The sequence below is a fragment of the Rhea pennata genome, chromosome 10 (assembly GCF_028389875.1).
Source record: "Rhea pennata isolate bPtePen1 chromosome 10, bPtePen1.pri, whole genome shotgun sequence".
NCBI lineage: Eukaryota > Metazoa > Chordata > Aves > Rheiformes > Rheidae > Rhea > Rhea pennata.
In genome coordinates this window covers 11,056,914-11,072,981 of record NC_084672.1, presented here as the reverse complement: position 1 = coordinate 11,072,981, position 16,068 = coordinate 11,056,914, and the positions used below count along the sequence as shown (strand labels likewise).

The window sequence follows — 16,068 nt, the reverse complement described above, 5'->3', positions numbered from 1 at the left end:
GACCATTAAACTTACTTTTAAAAATGACTTTCCAAGAGGTTAAGAGAATTTAAGTGATCACACAGCTGGAATAGGTAGGTTAAAAAAGAAAAGTTAAATATAATACAGTTAAAACAATCAGTAACTGCAGGGGATTTCAGCTACTATCTGCCCAAATATTCTTCTTCATGCACTAGATAAATGCTTCTTATTTGCTTTCCCAGGTGAGAGAAGTTGCCTGGCTTGTTTCCCCTGCTGTCTGTATATCATCCTAGCAGCTGGAGTAAAAGCTCGCTTTGATTTGGGAGCCCATTACACCATGATAATACGATTGCTTCAAGGAAGCAATCTGGCACGTACAACATACTTTTACCTGTACTAGCAACACAAGACTATTGTAAGTCTGTTGCTGGAGAAGTGCAAGCAATAAAAGCAACAACTAATCCAGTCTGATCTAGGGGAAGATGAGGTCTCTGACTCTGAAAACTTCTGCCATCTCAAGGTGCAGCTCATCCTTTTGCAAGACCAGACCTTCCTGAGCAATTTCCTTTTCAAAACCCTGTTCCCACTGAATTGCAATGTGCAATTCAGAATTACAGATTCCCAGCTTCCTTAAAATGTTTTGAAAATTCAAACCCCAGTACACAAGAGCAGCTTTCTAAATATACAAGCTGATACTCCAGGCTCCTGTGGCAAAAGCCCTATCAGCTTCAGGGAGGCCAGGATTTCATTCATGGTGTTGATTCAGCTGCTACCCTTAAACCCAACATTTTCCAGGTTGTTTCTACAGAGAATCAGTGTCAGGTATGTTTATTATTTTTTTTCTTTAGAAAACTACCCAATTTCTTTACACAAGTAAAGATCTGAGCACCTTTAAATTTCAGCAAGCAAGCTAGCAAGTCTGTCAGGAGGCAGGTCTGTTTTACGCATTTTTAACATATAGATGTCCAGTAACTCTTGCGTGAAGGCTGTGCATGTCCCTGTCCAAGGGTGCTTCTTGTGTATGTCCAGAAGGTGGCATTCATGGTTAACAGGTAAAGAAATTAATACATGTGAATGCTTGCACATGAGGCAGGAGTAAAAGGTTTCTTAGTTTAGTGGCAGTTACTCAATTAACCATAATGCTTAAATTAAAGCAGTAAATTTGATTTATGTTTTCTTTGTTTTACAAGGAATGGTAGAGTTATCCGGTACTAGACCTTAATCTTCACAACAAGACAGCAGGAACTTGGCAAGTTGTATTCATCTTCCGGTGAAGTATTTGATAGGAAAAGTCCTTGTCTTCAGTTATGGCACTTTTTTTCTCCAGATAAGCCAGCTCTCAATAATTCATTGAGCACTGTAACACTCACTGTTATTAGAACAGTTAAGAAATTCAAGAAAAATAATTAATTTTATCCAGTCAATGAATCTTAATCAGATTTTTAAAAGTCTGATCATTCCCATTTGTGATCCAGTCGGTCTATGGAGTATTGCCATGTTTAACATCTGTGACACATCATGCCTTTCCTGTTGCCTCATTGATCAACAGACAACATGTGATGACTCCCAGATGTTCAAACATGGCAGGTCCCAAAAGACCTATTAAATTTCCCTGAAAGCAAAACAACGTCCATGCTGTAGAAGTTTTGTTAAAACTAGGTATGTCTGAATATTCACGAATTTGCTACAAGATACTTACTGATATTCAAATTGCTTTAAACATCAGTAAAATTCTTTGAAATGTCCACATCACATATTATGTAAAGACATTGTGTCACAAGAGTTGATATGACTCTTACCTTGTAATATGAAGCAAGTTAAAATAGCATTGAGCATATATTTATACATAGAGAAGCTCCTGAATATTTTACTATTTGTTGCCTTTTCTACATAAAGTACAAATGTGTTCTTTCAGATCTTCTTGCTGATTATATGCTTTTCCCTGATAAAGTTGAATAAATTATTATTTAGAAGGTTGTGCATTGCATTAAGCAAGACAAAACAGCGTATGTTCTTCCCTGTATCCTTTTTACACTGAAAGAGGTTTATTTTCTTCATTTTAAAAACCAACATTTGTTAACATAATACTTAAGGCTTTGTTTTGTAACTGAAGAGCAGTTACATGCAATTCTAAATGAGATTTCAAACAGTAAATGAGATCCAGCTTATGCTGGAGTGCATCAGCATTGTGCTTCCAAGCAACCCTCGGCGTGGATGATAGAGCAGCGCGTGTGCCGTGAAGGTGAGATCCTTGCACTTGCCAGCTGCTCTGCATCGCGCCGAAATCTCGCCCTGGCTGTGGCATGCTTAACAGTGAGATTGCCGTCGTTTTCTGATGAACACAGGCGCCTGTGTGCAGAGAATGAGCAGCCGCAATTTTGTCATCTGTGATACAGCAACATAGAAGTACAGTGTAAATCTCAGAAGTCTGAGTGGCATTTCTGCTGTTTATCTCATTTATTCATTTTAAGTCACTGCTTATTTTGCTTGACTGTTTTAGAAGGACCGTGTTTACCAACTGAAGGCCAGAAAAAAGAAGGATGTTCCTTCCGTGGTTATTTCTGATAGACCAAGATTTGCTTTTGTCTTGAACTAAAAAAAGTTGTAAAAATAGATTTTTCCCAGAAAAAGAGGTTTAAAAAAAAAACCCAGTTCATAAATAACCGTATTAATTCTTCTTGGCATTTTCCAAGGCATTTTTTGTCTTGTTCTTAATTTAAGGTCTGGGTCGGTTTCCCAATCTATTTGCTGCGCGTCCGCACTTCCACGACGAACTCCCACTTCGGGGACACCGTGGTGCAGCGCGTCCCCGCGCCGGGGGTCACCGGCCAGACTACATCTCCCACAATGCAACACGCGCCTCTCCTTGCCAACACCGCGGCGTGGCAGGCGCCCGGCCACGGGTGCATCATGGGAAATGTAGTCCTCGCAGCGAAGGCTGCCCGCTGCGGAGCCTCGGGCAGCCAAAGCAGGTCCTCGCGCTTGAAAACGGTGAGATTTGAAGCTAAAATGATTTTTTCCCCAGCTATCAGCTATAGATCTGTATTAAGGGAATAGATATATATTCTATATAGATACATATTAAGGGCAATAGTTTAAAAATTTTTTACTGCAACCAGAAACAACCTAGACACACAACAATTACAAGATTTCTGTGTAGGAGCTTACCAGGAGTCCATCTACCTAGTATAATTTGCAAGATAAGGATTGCAGTATGTAAGAGCAGCAGCATACGATGGAAGAGGAGGTTGTTGAGTACATGGAAAAATTATAGTACCTGCTTATAGTATGAGCATATGTAACTTTAAAAACACCTTTGTCTAAATTTTGTCCTTAGTTCACCTAAATTGTGTATATCCCCTTTAAAAAGAAATATGCAAGTAGAATCATAATTACCAATTTGTGGCATAAGACCTAATGTGGTTTTGTTCTGTTATTGGCCCTTGGAGAAGAAGTGGCAGGGAGGCAGGAAAATAAGTGAGGATAGAAAGTATCCACAGGATCATGGAGAAGCACATGGAATACAAACACAGGAAGGAGACGAGAGGAGAAGCAAAGGTCTCGATAATGGTAAAGCAGCACAGATGGAAAGTCTGCTGGAAAAGAACAAACACGTGTGCCAAAAGTAATTCACCAGATACACGTAGTTAGAAGATCTGGAGAGCAAACATAAGCATCCTAAACAAATGGAGTAGGTTAGCCAGAGTGTCTACCGGCCCCAGGGTCACATACTCCTGCTCTAACTGCCAGCAGTGTCCTTGTGGGACAGGGAGCTTTCCAAATTCTGGCCAGTGCTGGCTGTGTAGAAAAGACTGTCAGTTCTTTTCCCTTTCTTATGAGATGTATGCTGCAATGCAAAGCTGTGTCAGGAATACCTGAACTAGCACATCTGCACAGCAAGTGCTATGCTGTACAGAGCTGCCTGTTTATGGTCTAGAAACCAAACTATAGTGTTAGCTTGGTCCTGTACATGAACATTTTGCCTTCCCCACTGTTTTTAATGCTTGCTCCAAGAAGTATCTCAAAAGGGTGCTAGAACATGCTCATGAAGTGTCTTTACTGTCTTTCTGGCATTTTTTAGCAGAAGCTAAAATCTTCCCATTTTGTTATTGGGGGAGTTTGCTATTCTCATAATTTTCCTAGCTTCAGCTTCCAATTTACTGTTTCAGGATAACCCCCCAAAGAGATGTTTGGGACCAATTGCATCCAATACTAAAATCCCTTAGGTTTTACCTTAGAATACTGTGTTATACATTACTTCATTTGCCTAGGTCAGTGTATCTATAGGAGTCATCTATAGAAGTATCAGTGTCAATTCAGTTTAGGATTTCCTTCTTTCTCAAATTGTGGAAAGAGATGAACCCCACCTTTTTGGAAGAGCACTTCACACAAACTGCTTTATTTTTAAAGCCTTCTGCAAGCTCATTCTAGCAGAAAGTTCTTCCTTTCCTTCTTTCTTGTTATTTCCTTCCTTCCTTTCCTTCCTTCTTTCTAGGTTTTATGTTGTCCCTGTTTAGCACAAGTTCAGGGTGCACTAGCATAGACTTTGTTTCCACAGAAACTTTGATTCCACAGAAGTCCTGTCAACTCAAACTATCTATCAGATGCTGGATGAGCTAGAAAGGAGGAGGGAACAGGCAGTTTTCTTGAAACTGTTACAGAATTACCAAAACATTTTGGCTGAAAATTTTCTCTGTTGGTCCCTGCAGGATGTGCCTGGATTTTGTAATTTAGTGAAAAGTTCATTGACCAAAGCTCCAGATCCTGTCACAGCCCTGTGAGTCAGGTAAGCTTCATGCCACTTGGTGAAAATCAGCCTCTATCTTGTGCCGTGGCCCAAGCATGCCACTAACTTCTGCTAATGCTCCACTTGCTTCTGTTCAGTGGGGATCCTCAACCTTAGGGGACTCCAACTTTGCAGTGCGAGCACTGCTTTTTTCTACAATTTGCTTGAATCTTGTGGAGGTTCTCCCTGGCTAGATTCTTGACAGTACCAAGGCAGCCAACAGCTATAAAACTTACGGAATATTCAGAATCTGCAACTGATGCTTGTACCCATCACTTTCTGTCTCTTCTCCATCACGTGCAAGCATTAGAAGCCAAGCTTTTCTGCTAGAACCAGAAACTTTTTGAAATATTGTTCATAGGATTCACTACCTTCCAGAGTATCTGCCCACTGTTCTTTCAAATGGCACACTCTTCCTAGATTAATCTTTTTGGAAGATGATTAGAGTCAGCTTTTTGTAAGCACTAGTTTTCAAATGGATTATTTTCCTGTGACAAAAAAACATAACCTATGGCCACAGTTTTGACAGAAAACATCTAATCAAGTAATATGCACCGTATCAATATGTACTGTCCTTATAGGCTGCAAGTGGCCATCATGTGTGTACCTGACAGCCTTGCTCAATTTTATATGTTTGACCTTTCATCCTTTCCCGCCTGTTCAAGAGGCTGAGAGCCCTCTGGATGTTCTTTCCGACATGGCCTTTTTTTTTTTTTTTTTTTTTTTTTCATGCTGAAAGCAACAGAGGCTTTTGGAAATGTAAGAGGGCTTTTTTTGTTGTTGGCTTTTCTCTTTTCTTTCTTTTTTTTTTCCTCCTCCTTTCCTTCTCCTGTGCCAATATTTGGAAGATGAAGTGTGGGAAATAAGACTACTTGCATATCTAAAGAACTCGTATGCACTTTGGTTTTTTCTTCTATTGTTGCTATTTATTTTATATTGTGGAGTTGCTAAACTGATACAATTACAGAAGAAGACTAGTCTCTCATAGATTTCTCTCAGTAAGTTTGGTCTCAGGAAACAGTAACTTGATTATTAATAGTCTGATTCACCCTATAATTATTCTTATCCTGCATCAGATGAACACATCCAATGTCTCCTTCCAATTCTTAACCAGGAAATCTAGTACTCCAGGAAATCTAGTACTCTAGTACTGCGTGTATAAAGCTACTGCAGGGTGAGCTGATGCATCATATCATTGTACTCAAAAGAGAGTTTTTATTTTTATTTAAGCCTTTTAATAAATAAGTGCTTTACTTTGGTACTCAAGGTGGCTCAGAATCATTTCCAATAGGACTTCTTCACAGATTCACTTTTCCTCCCTTTTTGATGTTTTCTTTCTTAGCAATAACTACCACAGCCCCAGCTCACATTTTACTATCAGATGTTTATTTATTTATTTTAAAAGAAACAGGCAAGCAAACACGGAGGCATTCAGCTTCAGATTCCTGACAATTTCAACAGCTTAGTTGTCTCTAGGTCTGATTTTTAAAATTATTCATTTTTCCTTCTGCTGAAAACTTAATACTTCATATGGCTGCTTCAGCTCTTAGAGGTAGGGCAATTTCCATAGACTATAGACTTTTTTTTTTTTAACATAATATTTGTGACACTGAAATCCAGATAGATTATGAATCTATCCATTTATCCAGATATCTCATGTTTCTTGCTTGATTCCACAGGTCCATAATTTAAGCCCAGTTCTTTCATATTATTTAGCAGATGCCTATATTCTAGTCACTGCCTTGATTTGAGCTCAAGTAGGAGTTCTCAGTTTGTACAAAGTTCACCACCCTTTATAGCACATCTGATTCTGTAACTCCATGTTGGAGCCAGGGGCTGTTTTCTCACACGCTTTCAAATTTTTGAGTAGTGAGATTGTAATTGTTGCTTAAACATCCAGACATCTAGAACTTTTCCCTTGAAGACCCTTCTCTTCCAAAGTGAAGGATTTTTCACTGTGCCCTTTTAATACTGGGCTCTAGCCTGCCTTCTACATAAGAGTTCTTCTGTATGACATGAAAGAAATGTATAGAACATATAGACAAGAAATGTTCTTTGATAATCCTTAGTCAGTACATATTACTGGCTACAACAATAACTTTTGCTTGTATCAGAACTGAATACCCCAGAGTCTTTTCCAGGTTGTCTCCCGTAAATCATCAACACCTCGATCATCCAGGTTGGCTCACAAAGTTTTCACCTTGTCTGTATTAATCTAACCTTTAGGCTATGAAGCTGGATTCCCAAAAGGTATTTCCCATTTGCAAATTCTTCTATCACTTGAGCAGAGGCAACATAACCACTTCCCATAGATTGGGAGAAGAATTAAAAAAAAAAAAAAAAAAAAAAAAAAAGCATATTGCCTTACCCATATGCTTTATCTAATGCAATTTTATAGGTGGTAGCCACAATGACTCTATGATCCTTTGATTTCTCTTCCCAGTGACACTTTTTAAAACTCCTTCCTTTTTTGCTGCAGCTCATCATTCTATGAAGCTCAAGATTAGCCAAAGCTTTCATCTTTCCCTAATTTAATGCAAGTCAGAGGTTGCCTTATACTTTTTACAGAACTCCAATTCCTTGCTGTAGGCTTCATTTTCTCTCTTCTCAGTATCTCCATCTTGTTCAAAACTTAGGTCATTTCATTTCTGTCAGCTGCAATCTGTACAAATGCTTCACTAATTTAAGACACATCTGGTTTGAGCTGAGCCGTTAGTATCTTGCTGATTGTTTTGGTTAGGAGGAGAAGTTGGTGCTGAAATGAGGCGCTGCTTGGCCCCCGCAGGCTTTGTGCAAGCCTCTCCTTGCTCTTGGTTCCTAGGGGTTCCTGACTGTCCCACTGAAGGGTGGGACAGCGGTTCTCCCAGTTCGTAACACAGCAGTTGCTTTGAAAGCTTGAGTGTCTTTTTCTTTGCTGGTGACTTGATTACTATTGTAACTAACTGAAGTAACTACAGCTTGCCCTGGAGATGCCTTTCTCTCCTAACCCTTTTAACAGAAACGCAGCGAACGCAGCGGTGAGTCCCGCGGGGGGCCGTGCCGGGACTGCAGAGGTTGTCCGCCGGCGTCTTCCCGGGGCCCCGCACAGGTCGGAGCTGAATCACGGCTCTGCCGGGACCGTGTGGCCCGCGGCAGCAGCACGTCGCGGAGCTCGCCTTCCTCAGCCGTAAGCGCAGGCTGGAAGCGCTTCACCGGCGTGGGCACAGCCACGTCTTTTACATGTGTGTGGGGGGTATATGCACGTATGTATGGGTACGTTACTGATATGCGGTCGCAGTGAAGCGTACAATCAGCGAACAACCCAACGCTCCCTTCACCGCGGCTCTTTCCAGCGAGCCGGCGAGCGGGCCTCGGGCGGCAGAGGCGCCTGGCCGAGTGGGCCTGCGGAGCAGGTTTTGTTCCAACACGCCGCACCGAGCAGCAGGTTTTGGACCCTTGCAAGAGCTTATTGCACGTTAAAATTTACAATTGCTACAATTTAACAGTAGCGTGCAATAACAGGCATGGAGAGGAAGGAGCGGGACGGGAGATGCTGCGCGAGGGATCTGCACCGAGAGGGCCGGAAGGGCCCTGGGGCGCCGCGAGGAGCGGGCGCTGCCCGCGGGCGCTGGCCCCGGCCCCGGCCCCGGCCCCGGCCCCGGCCCCGGCCCCGGCCCCTTCCCGGGGGCGCAGCGCCCCCCCCCACGCCGCCGCCGCCGCCGCCGTCTCCATGCGGCATTGTGGCGTAGGCGTCTTCCAGTTCTCTCATTTGCATGGCCGCCGCCAGCAGCCAATGGGCAGCCGCCTGCCGTCCCGTCATTTGCATGGGCCTCGGCGGCGGCCAATGAGGCGGCGGCGGCCGGGCGCGTTGGGAACGCGATGTTTCCATGCGCGCGGGGCGTCGCGGCTGTGGGTGCGGGCGCCGCCGCCGCCGCCGCCGCCGCGGGAGGCCGGGCCGGCCGCGGAGCCGGGGACCTGCCGCCCGCTCGGCCCCGCCGCGCCGCGCCGCCACCTCGGGCCGGCCCCGACGCCGGCGCCGCCGCGGGGCAAGCATGTCGGTGGCGGGGCTGAAGAAGCAGTTCCACAAGGCCAGCCAGGTGAGAGCAGGGGCCGGGCACGGGCCCGGGGGGCGGCGCGGCCCTTCGCCGCCTGGGCCGTTAACGGCCGCTTGGGAGCCCGAGCTGCGCGGCCCCGGCGGCGGCGGCGGCGGCGGCTTCGCCCCGCAGCGCTCGTGCGCTGCCCCGCCGCAGGCAGCGGCTCCGCGCGGAGCCCGCGGTCGCCCCTGCAGGCGCCGGGCGTGTGAGCGGCCGGGGGCGGAACGGGCGCCCGGGCGGCAGCGAAGCGCTGTTATCTGGTGTTTATTTTCGGCGGTGTCGTTGCTTTCGCGTCATGCCGTAACCTTGCAGAATGTCATGGATCTGTATCCTGCAGGCAACTTGTGTTGTCTCTGAGAAAACACGGGACTTCCTGGGTAAACGAGTCCAAGGGCAACTTGTGAACCATTTTGGCTTGTCTTGCACCTGGCCTAAGGTGGTCGTTACGACGCAGCCTCTGCTGTGGTGAGCCTGTAACTCAAGAAGCAGAAAGTGTTTAACCGAGGAGGTCGGAGCGGCAGTCACAACGAGTAATTGCCAGGCTAGAAGCAGGTAGCGTTATGTTGCAAGCTGCTCCATCCTGCCCGGTAGTCGAGTGAGAGCGTACCGAAACGGGCTGCGCGCCTTCGGAAATGCGGTGGTCCAGCTCCCGCTGCAGTGGGAAGGGAGGAGGCGTGACTCGGAGAATATTCTCTGTCCCAGGGTGGGTCCGAGGTAAGGTTTCCGTTTATTTTTGAGGACAGGGCTGAGCACAGGCTTTGGAGGAAGTTGATTGAAGAAGCCCCTCTCTTTAGGAAAAGAAATGTTGTTTAGTGGGAAATCCACATGCAGGAAAAAGCAGATTGTGAAATTGTTTTTTTTTTTTTTTTTCTTTAAATGAATGAGGAAACACAAGACACATAAGAAAAATTCAACAGATAAGGTGCTGGGCAAAGTATCTGGAAAAATGAATAAAAGAAACAACATATATATGTACATTTGATCAAAACATCCAGGTTTGAATAAGTGATCTATCTTCTCTGACTGCTGTTAGTTCTCTGTGGTGCATTTGTGCCATGTGTAGAAAGCGGCAAAAATGAAGCAAAATAATAAGGCCATATACAAAATGGAAATATCAGCACTCCATCTTCTAGCTCAATTTCTTTGCAAACTGATGAAACAAACACATGCAGAGTATGTAAGGAGTATTTCTCAACAGGACATTGTTTTGGAAGCCTTAAATACTATAGAATCACTTAAGGAACCATATACCTTTGTGTATTGAACGGATGAGAGATGCTAAGGGTAACTGGTAACAGAATGAAATTAATTCTTTGCTTTAATGCTCCCAAAGGAGAATGGGGGCAGATGACAAAAACTGGCAAATTTCCCAGAGGACAGTGAGGAATACTGAAGGGAATGAGAATTGTACCAGGACACATGATTAAGGAATGAGAATAATATTTGAAGGCTGACTGACTCTTAAGAGTTTTTTTTTTTTAATCAAGAATGATGCAAGTGAGATAAGAGAATCTGTATTTACCAAATTCATTCAGAAATGTGAATAAATATCAAGGAAGTGACAAGACCCTGATATTTTCAAAAGATACCATTTCCATGCTGAAACAGACATTCTGTTCAACTGAAATAACCTGCACTTATATCTGAAATTATAGAGTAGCTCCATTTGTTTGATTTGTGGCTTTCTAACTGAACTACTTAACTGTCGTTTGGGGCAAAACACAGTGCTTTGGACCTTTATTTCCTCCCTCTTCCCCCTTTAGCCTGCATCTTCTCAGTGTGCAGCTCTTCAGTTAACTTGTGATTGCCTTTGTCAGGAGGATTAAATTCTAAGTTTAGAGAGTCCAGGGAAAAAGTAAACAATTATGAATTTGTGATTAAGGTTTATTCTTCTATTCCTTCCGTAATCTTTGTCTGAGGCATGTCAACTTAGTTTATCTAAAGTTACAGTTAAGCAAATAAGCATGTGCTTTACTGAAAGATCAGTGGCTAACTTTTCATAGCTTTTTAAAGCTGTTGCCAAAAACTAGGCATGACACACTTTTCCTTTTTTGATCGGTATAGGAAGAAGTCACCATGTCATTTGTATATTACATCTGTAGTCCAAGAATTCATGATATATTTTTTGATGATTTTTTTTCCTGGAGTTTTTGTACTAATTGTATTTTTTTTCCCACTGAAAATAGCACGTGTGTAGTTTTTCACGTAAGTGCCTGCTTGATAGTGAAATTCTGATGGCAGCTCGGAGAGTCTGTTGAAGTTACTGCAGTGAATTCTGTAATACAGAGTGACGTTTTAGCTGTATCTTTATGTGTTCTGGTATCTTGAGGGGAAATTCTGCCCTGCAGTACCAACCTGTAACCTGGTGATAGCTTCAAGTTCTGCATTGCCAGAGTAAGATATGCAATCTTGTTTTGAGGCACAGATCATAGGCTTCAGGTAAGCTAGGAACTTCTTTACTATGCTTCTTAGGCTAAACTTAAATTCAGATACTCAAGTGGACTGGAATGAGGACCACTTTCATTTTGTTCATTTACAATCTGCGGTCCTCCCCTGAGTAATAACTTCTTTGGCTAATGAAATACCTAGTGGAAGTCTTGCAGCATTGTATCACCTCTCAGTGGCTGATAAGTGAGGGCAGGCTGTTTCTCAAACCTAACTCATGCAATAGTCTCATGGAATTCATTTTTTTGTTTTTGTTGTTTATTATTATAAACCTTCAGGAAGCTCTGCCCTTGATGAAGATTTTCCTCCTGTCACTTTCAACCTCTGTATCTTATCTGTTTTCCTGTTTTCAGTCTGAAATCTGTTGATGTAAGTAGGTGTATCTCTGCTTACTGTTTTTTGCAGCCCTTGTTCTGGTGGTGGTTATGGATGTGGAATAAACCAGATGGTGGGAGGACTGTATTTTCTGATGCATACTAGGAGTATTTTTAGACTGACGTCCTTGTTTAGGAAAGCAATAAGCATAGAGAGTGAGTACCTGTTGTGCTCTGTATCTTGGTGTAAAGATACGTGGTTCGAGATCTTCAGAGTAGCCAAGAGGCATGTGAGTTAAGAACTTGCCTCCCTTAGGGTGGTTCAAAAGCTCAGTCAGGATGTTAGCTGACTTAGGAAATCTGCTTTTGACCTTGAACTCACACATTTTTTGCCCCCCCTCCTTTTTTTTTTTTTTAAATACCTTTCTATGTAACATCAATCTTTGTATCAACAGCCTACTCACAGTATATTTCTTAGCTTTAGCAGATCAAAGATTGTGGAAATCACTTTTCTGAGAAACATGTGGCTGACAGTTACTGTGAATATCCTATTTGTGGTGTGGGATCAACAGTTACTGTTAGTTACTGTTAGTTACAGTCTGCAGACTGGTTTTTTGAACCTTCTTCTATTGTCAGTGAAGAAAGAGAGGCTCCAAGAATGTGAATCAGAAGCTGATTCTATTGTCTGTAGAGCCTAAGGGGGAACAGATTTGTTAAGCAAAACTTGTTAGGAATTATTTTTTTTTGTCTTTAGAAAGTGGTTTAACATAGAGTAAAAAGTATATACTCTATGTTGATGCGTCTCATGTTCTGAATGTTTGTCTTTTCATGTCATGCATCTGTTTGTAGCAATTTAAAAAAAATCAATAGAAAAGGCCTTTGTGAACACTATTGCCAGCACCTGCAAGGATGCTTGTTCTTCTCTCCTAGATTTTTGCTCCAACTATATTGATCTATGTAGTGTTTTAATTCAATTTTAAATTGAAAACCAAATCAGAATGAAGACCACCTTATTCCACAGGCAGAATATCTCTTGATGTTTTTTTCTTTTTTCTCCTGCCTTTTCTGTATATATTGTAATGATATTAGCCTGGGCGTAGTATTTATTTGTTCTTGCAAAATGAGAAGTCCTTGTTTTGCACTCTTTTTCAAAACAATATCATTAATTTAAGGGGAAACGCAGTCCTGTGGCAAAGATCAGGCATGGATTTGGTGTGTGAGAGGGCGGGTATACTAAAGGGACATTAATCTACATGTGATCCATCTTCCTTTGGTGTTCCTAAGGGTGGCTTGCTTACCCGTGGGTTAGGTGGCCTACTTTGGGTTGTGCAGCCAGTGTGCTGAAACTGAAGCTTTCTTGCCAGGGCCAGAGCACTAATGGGTAGGAAATAGAGATATAGTACTCAATGGCACAAAGCTTATTTTGACTATCGAAATATCTAGTAATGTTGGGAGAAGAGCAGAAACTAGCTCTTTGGATTTAGGATTGCAGTTGTACTGACAATGATATTTATCGCATGCTGAGTAATCTTGCCAGTACAGCGTGACTGCAGAGAGAAGGAACTTCAAGATTTTCAGTCTCTGGCCAGCGTACAAGTTAGCAGATGATAGCAGTTGTATGTCTCTGCAACCTCTGACAATACAGCTCTTGGAGCTTGCAATAGATGGGTCATCAACCCTGTAAGCTGAGCATCTAACACTGATGCAGGTACAATTTGGAAGGAGGTTCATTGTGTTTTATTCATGAAATTCTTGTATATAAAAATCCAAATAGCATTACAATAGAAAATAGTGTAGCCTAATGGAATGGCAGCTGAACTTTCTCCTTGAACATGTCTCCTTTTATAGATTCTTGGCTTTGCTGTAGAATTATATGCAGGCATCCTAAAAGTTCAAGCTAGAGCTGGCACTCCATCCTTAGCTCACGCTGTTGTTTGAGTCATTGCGGTACGCGCTGGGTAATGTATTGCAGGGCAGTCTCCCGAGAACCCTGCAGTGCCTGGAAACAAATAGACCAGCGAAGCGCAGCCGCAGCCTTCCAGTAAGATATTCGTTTATTAGCATTTGCTGAGTGTACCTTGAAGTTGCCTAAATACCTTAAATACAAATTTCTACCGTGAAGTTGCATTCCAAGTCAGAGTTTGAGCTGAACACAGTAACGTACGTGTAGAAGGACAAATTCTGCCTAATTAAGCTGATAGTACATCAAGTCTTCACAGATTTCTTTTATTTAGGCATATGCAGTAGAATCTGGTCCATAAAACCTCAGTCCCAACAGTCACTTCCTATTAATACAATAAGAAAGTTTAATACATTTTGCAAAAAAACCAAAAAACAAAAAACCCCCAAACAAACAGCCCACCTCCCCCCATAAAAACCTTTGGCTTATAATGGTATTGTTAAGAACAAACTATTTCTAGTTGTATTAATGCCACTATCATCTTAGTGTGTTATGGTAATCTCTTCTATAATGTGTATATTCTTGTTGCTCTCTTTCCTGTTCACAGAAAGGAGTGAATGGAGTTTTGTGATTAGTTAAGGGTTGAATATGCAGATTTTAACATTGCTTTTAACAAGTCCAGTCAGAAAAGGGCTAATGAAATCTTAGATTGTACCTTGAGTTCAATTTTGTAGAGCTTTAGTGTTCTAAGGCTCTACACATTGCTTCTACACGTTGCTGTGCACATGTTTGTATTACTGAATTTGTTAGTTATATGCATTGGTGGGCGAATATACTGTTTATTTTCCTACAGTATCTCAAATATCACCAGCTATGTATATGAAACAAAAATAACTTGGTCCTGCATGCTTTCTATTCAAAAGACAGTGTCGAGCCTCTGAGGAGAATTAGTTCTGTTTCTGTACTACTCTAATTAAATTAGATTTTTGATATTGTACCTGTTTAATGAATTGCACTGACTGCAGTGACATTAGCCTGGTTAGGAACTGAATATGAGCATCCAGGACTCAAAGAAAATCAAGAGTTTTAAAGTTCTGTTTTCTGTGATTGAGAGTGCTTCTCATCTTGTGTATGCAGGTTACAGATTTAAGATGAATAGGTGGGGAAAACCTTTTTTTTTTTTTTTTCTTTACCGAAACAGGAAAGAAATATAATTAAAACCAATGTAAACGGTCCTGTATAATAACTGCCCTTTTATCTCCTTCAGAGTGCTTTGCAAAGGCAGATAGGTCTCACTATTTCCTTTTCTTTTTTTTATCTATTTATTTACTTTTAATAGGTGCAAATAAGATGACATGACTTCTAAGGTTAAGGAGCAGGTCAGTGGCAGAGCCAAAAGCAAATTACATGTTTCTAGACTCCAGATGCAGTGTCCAGCTGTTAGAAATCTTGCCCTTGAACTTTGCGGTTTGAACAGGGATGGAGGAGAACCGCATTTCATTCACTAGGTGTTCTCTGAATGCTTCTCTTCTATTTTGTGTAAGATTTGCAGATAGATACGAAATGTGATACAAATTTGATGTAAGGCTTTGGTGTGAGGATAATGTAATTCCACTGACTCAGAGGAACTTCACCAGGATTGAACGTGGTGTTTTCATCTAGCTTTTCTCTACTGTTTTTAATATCCCTCTGGGATTGGCAAGCAATGGTTTCTAAACTGGGATTTCAGATAAGGCACGTCCACAGCAGTGAATAAGCAAAAATCTTACTCACTTGACTAAGATGTGTGACTGAAGGTCAGAAAGTCATTGCTGCAGTTCAGGATTTTGAACTTAGGCTGCTTTGCAGTCCTCTTGACAGAGCTAGAAAGTGAAATTTGGTGTCTGTGCCATCTCTGAAGATGGAGAATGCGCCAAAGGTGTGAATGCTTTCTCCTTCCTGAAGGGAAAATAGCACTTGCTACTTTGGCTTCTGAGTCACAGTAGGTGGTGCATGGCTGGGGGAAGAAGCCATGTTAAAGTAAATTATTAATCAAAGCTTATAACCTCATCAGCTCAGAAACAGCAGTTCTAGTCTACTGTCTCAGAATTCTTCTCCCTCCCTCCCTCCCCCTCTCTCTCCCCCTCTCTCATGTTTGCTTTGGGGAGGGATGACACAAGCAGAACTTCTGCACTTCCCTGCTCTGTCCTACAGCTTTCCCCATGCTCAAGGAGCAATGAGACTGTTTCTCAGTGGAACTCTTCCTCCCTTGTACTGTTTAGGTTTCTGCTAGCATCTGTCACAATATTTTAATTTAATAGGAAGGTAAACCTTTTTTTTTTTTTTTTTTTTTAAGTGAACAGTGGGGGGAGGGACAAAACAGAAGTGAAAAGAAAGGAAGTGTTCATACTCCATGACCACGATGGGTTTCCTTTCAGAAAGAGCAGCTTTTTGCCATGCTCTATGCTTTCAAAAAAGGCCCAGATTACTAAATGATTGGTAGTGGTGGGCATATACGGTATCAGTAGATAAGATGGAGGAGGTATGTCCCTTTTCCATGCACTGTTAAGAGGCAAGATGAAGTTGAATTTGGCTGCTGGCGTTTCCAGG

The 16,068-nt window shown here is 42.2% G+C and overlaps 1 protein-coding gene across 3 annotated transcripts in view; it reads left to right on the top strand.

The window, feature by feature from the left end:
* The first annotated feature begins 8,715 nt into the window (after nt 1–8,715).
* Nucleotides 8,716–16,068, top strand: part of SH3GL3 (SH3 domain containing GRB2 like 3, endophilin A3) — a 50,695-nt gene continuing 43,342 nt past the window's right edge. Inside the window, exon 1 of one of the 3 annotated variants that reach the window (XM_062583681.1) lies at nt 8,716–8,823. In XM_062583681.1, coding sequence (XP_062439665.1) covers nt 8,779–8,823 — 45 coding nt within the window. In that variant the 5' untranslated portion in view covers nt 8,716–8,778. Of the gene's footprint in view, nt 8,824–9,350; nt 9,373–9,427; nt 9,535–16,068 lie in introns of those variants that run through there. The other 2 variants (XM_062583683.1, XM_062583682.1) reach the window with 2 other exon arrangements.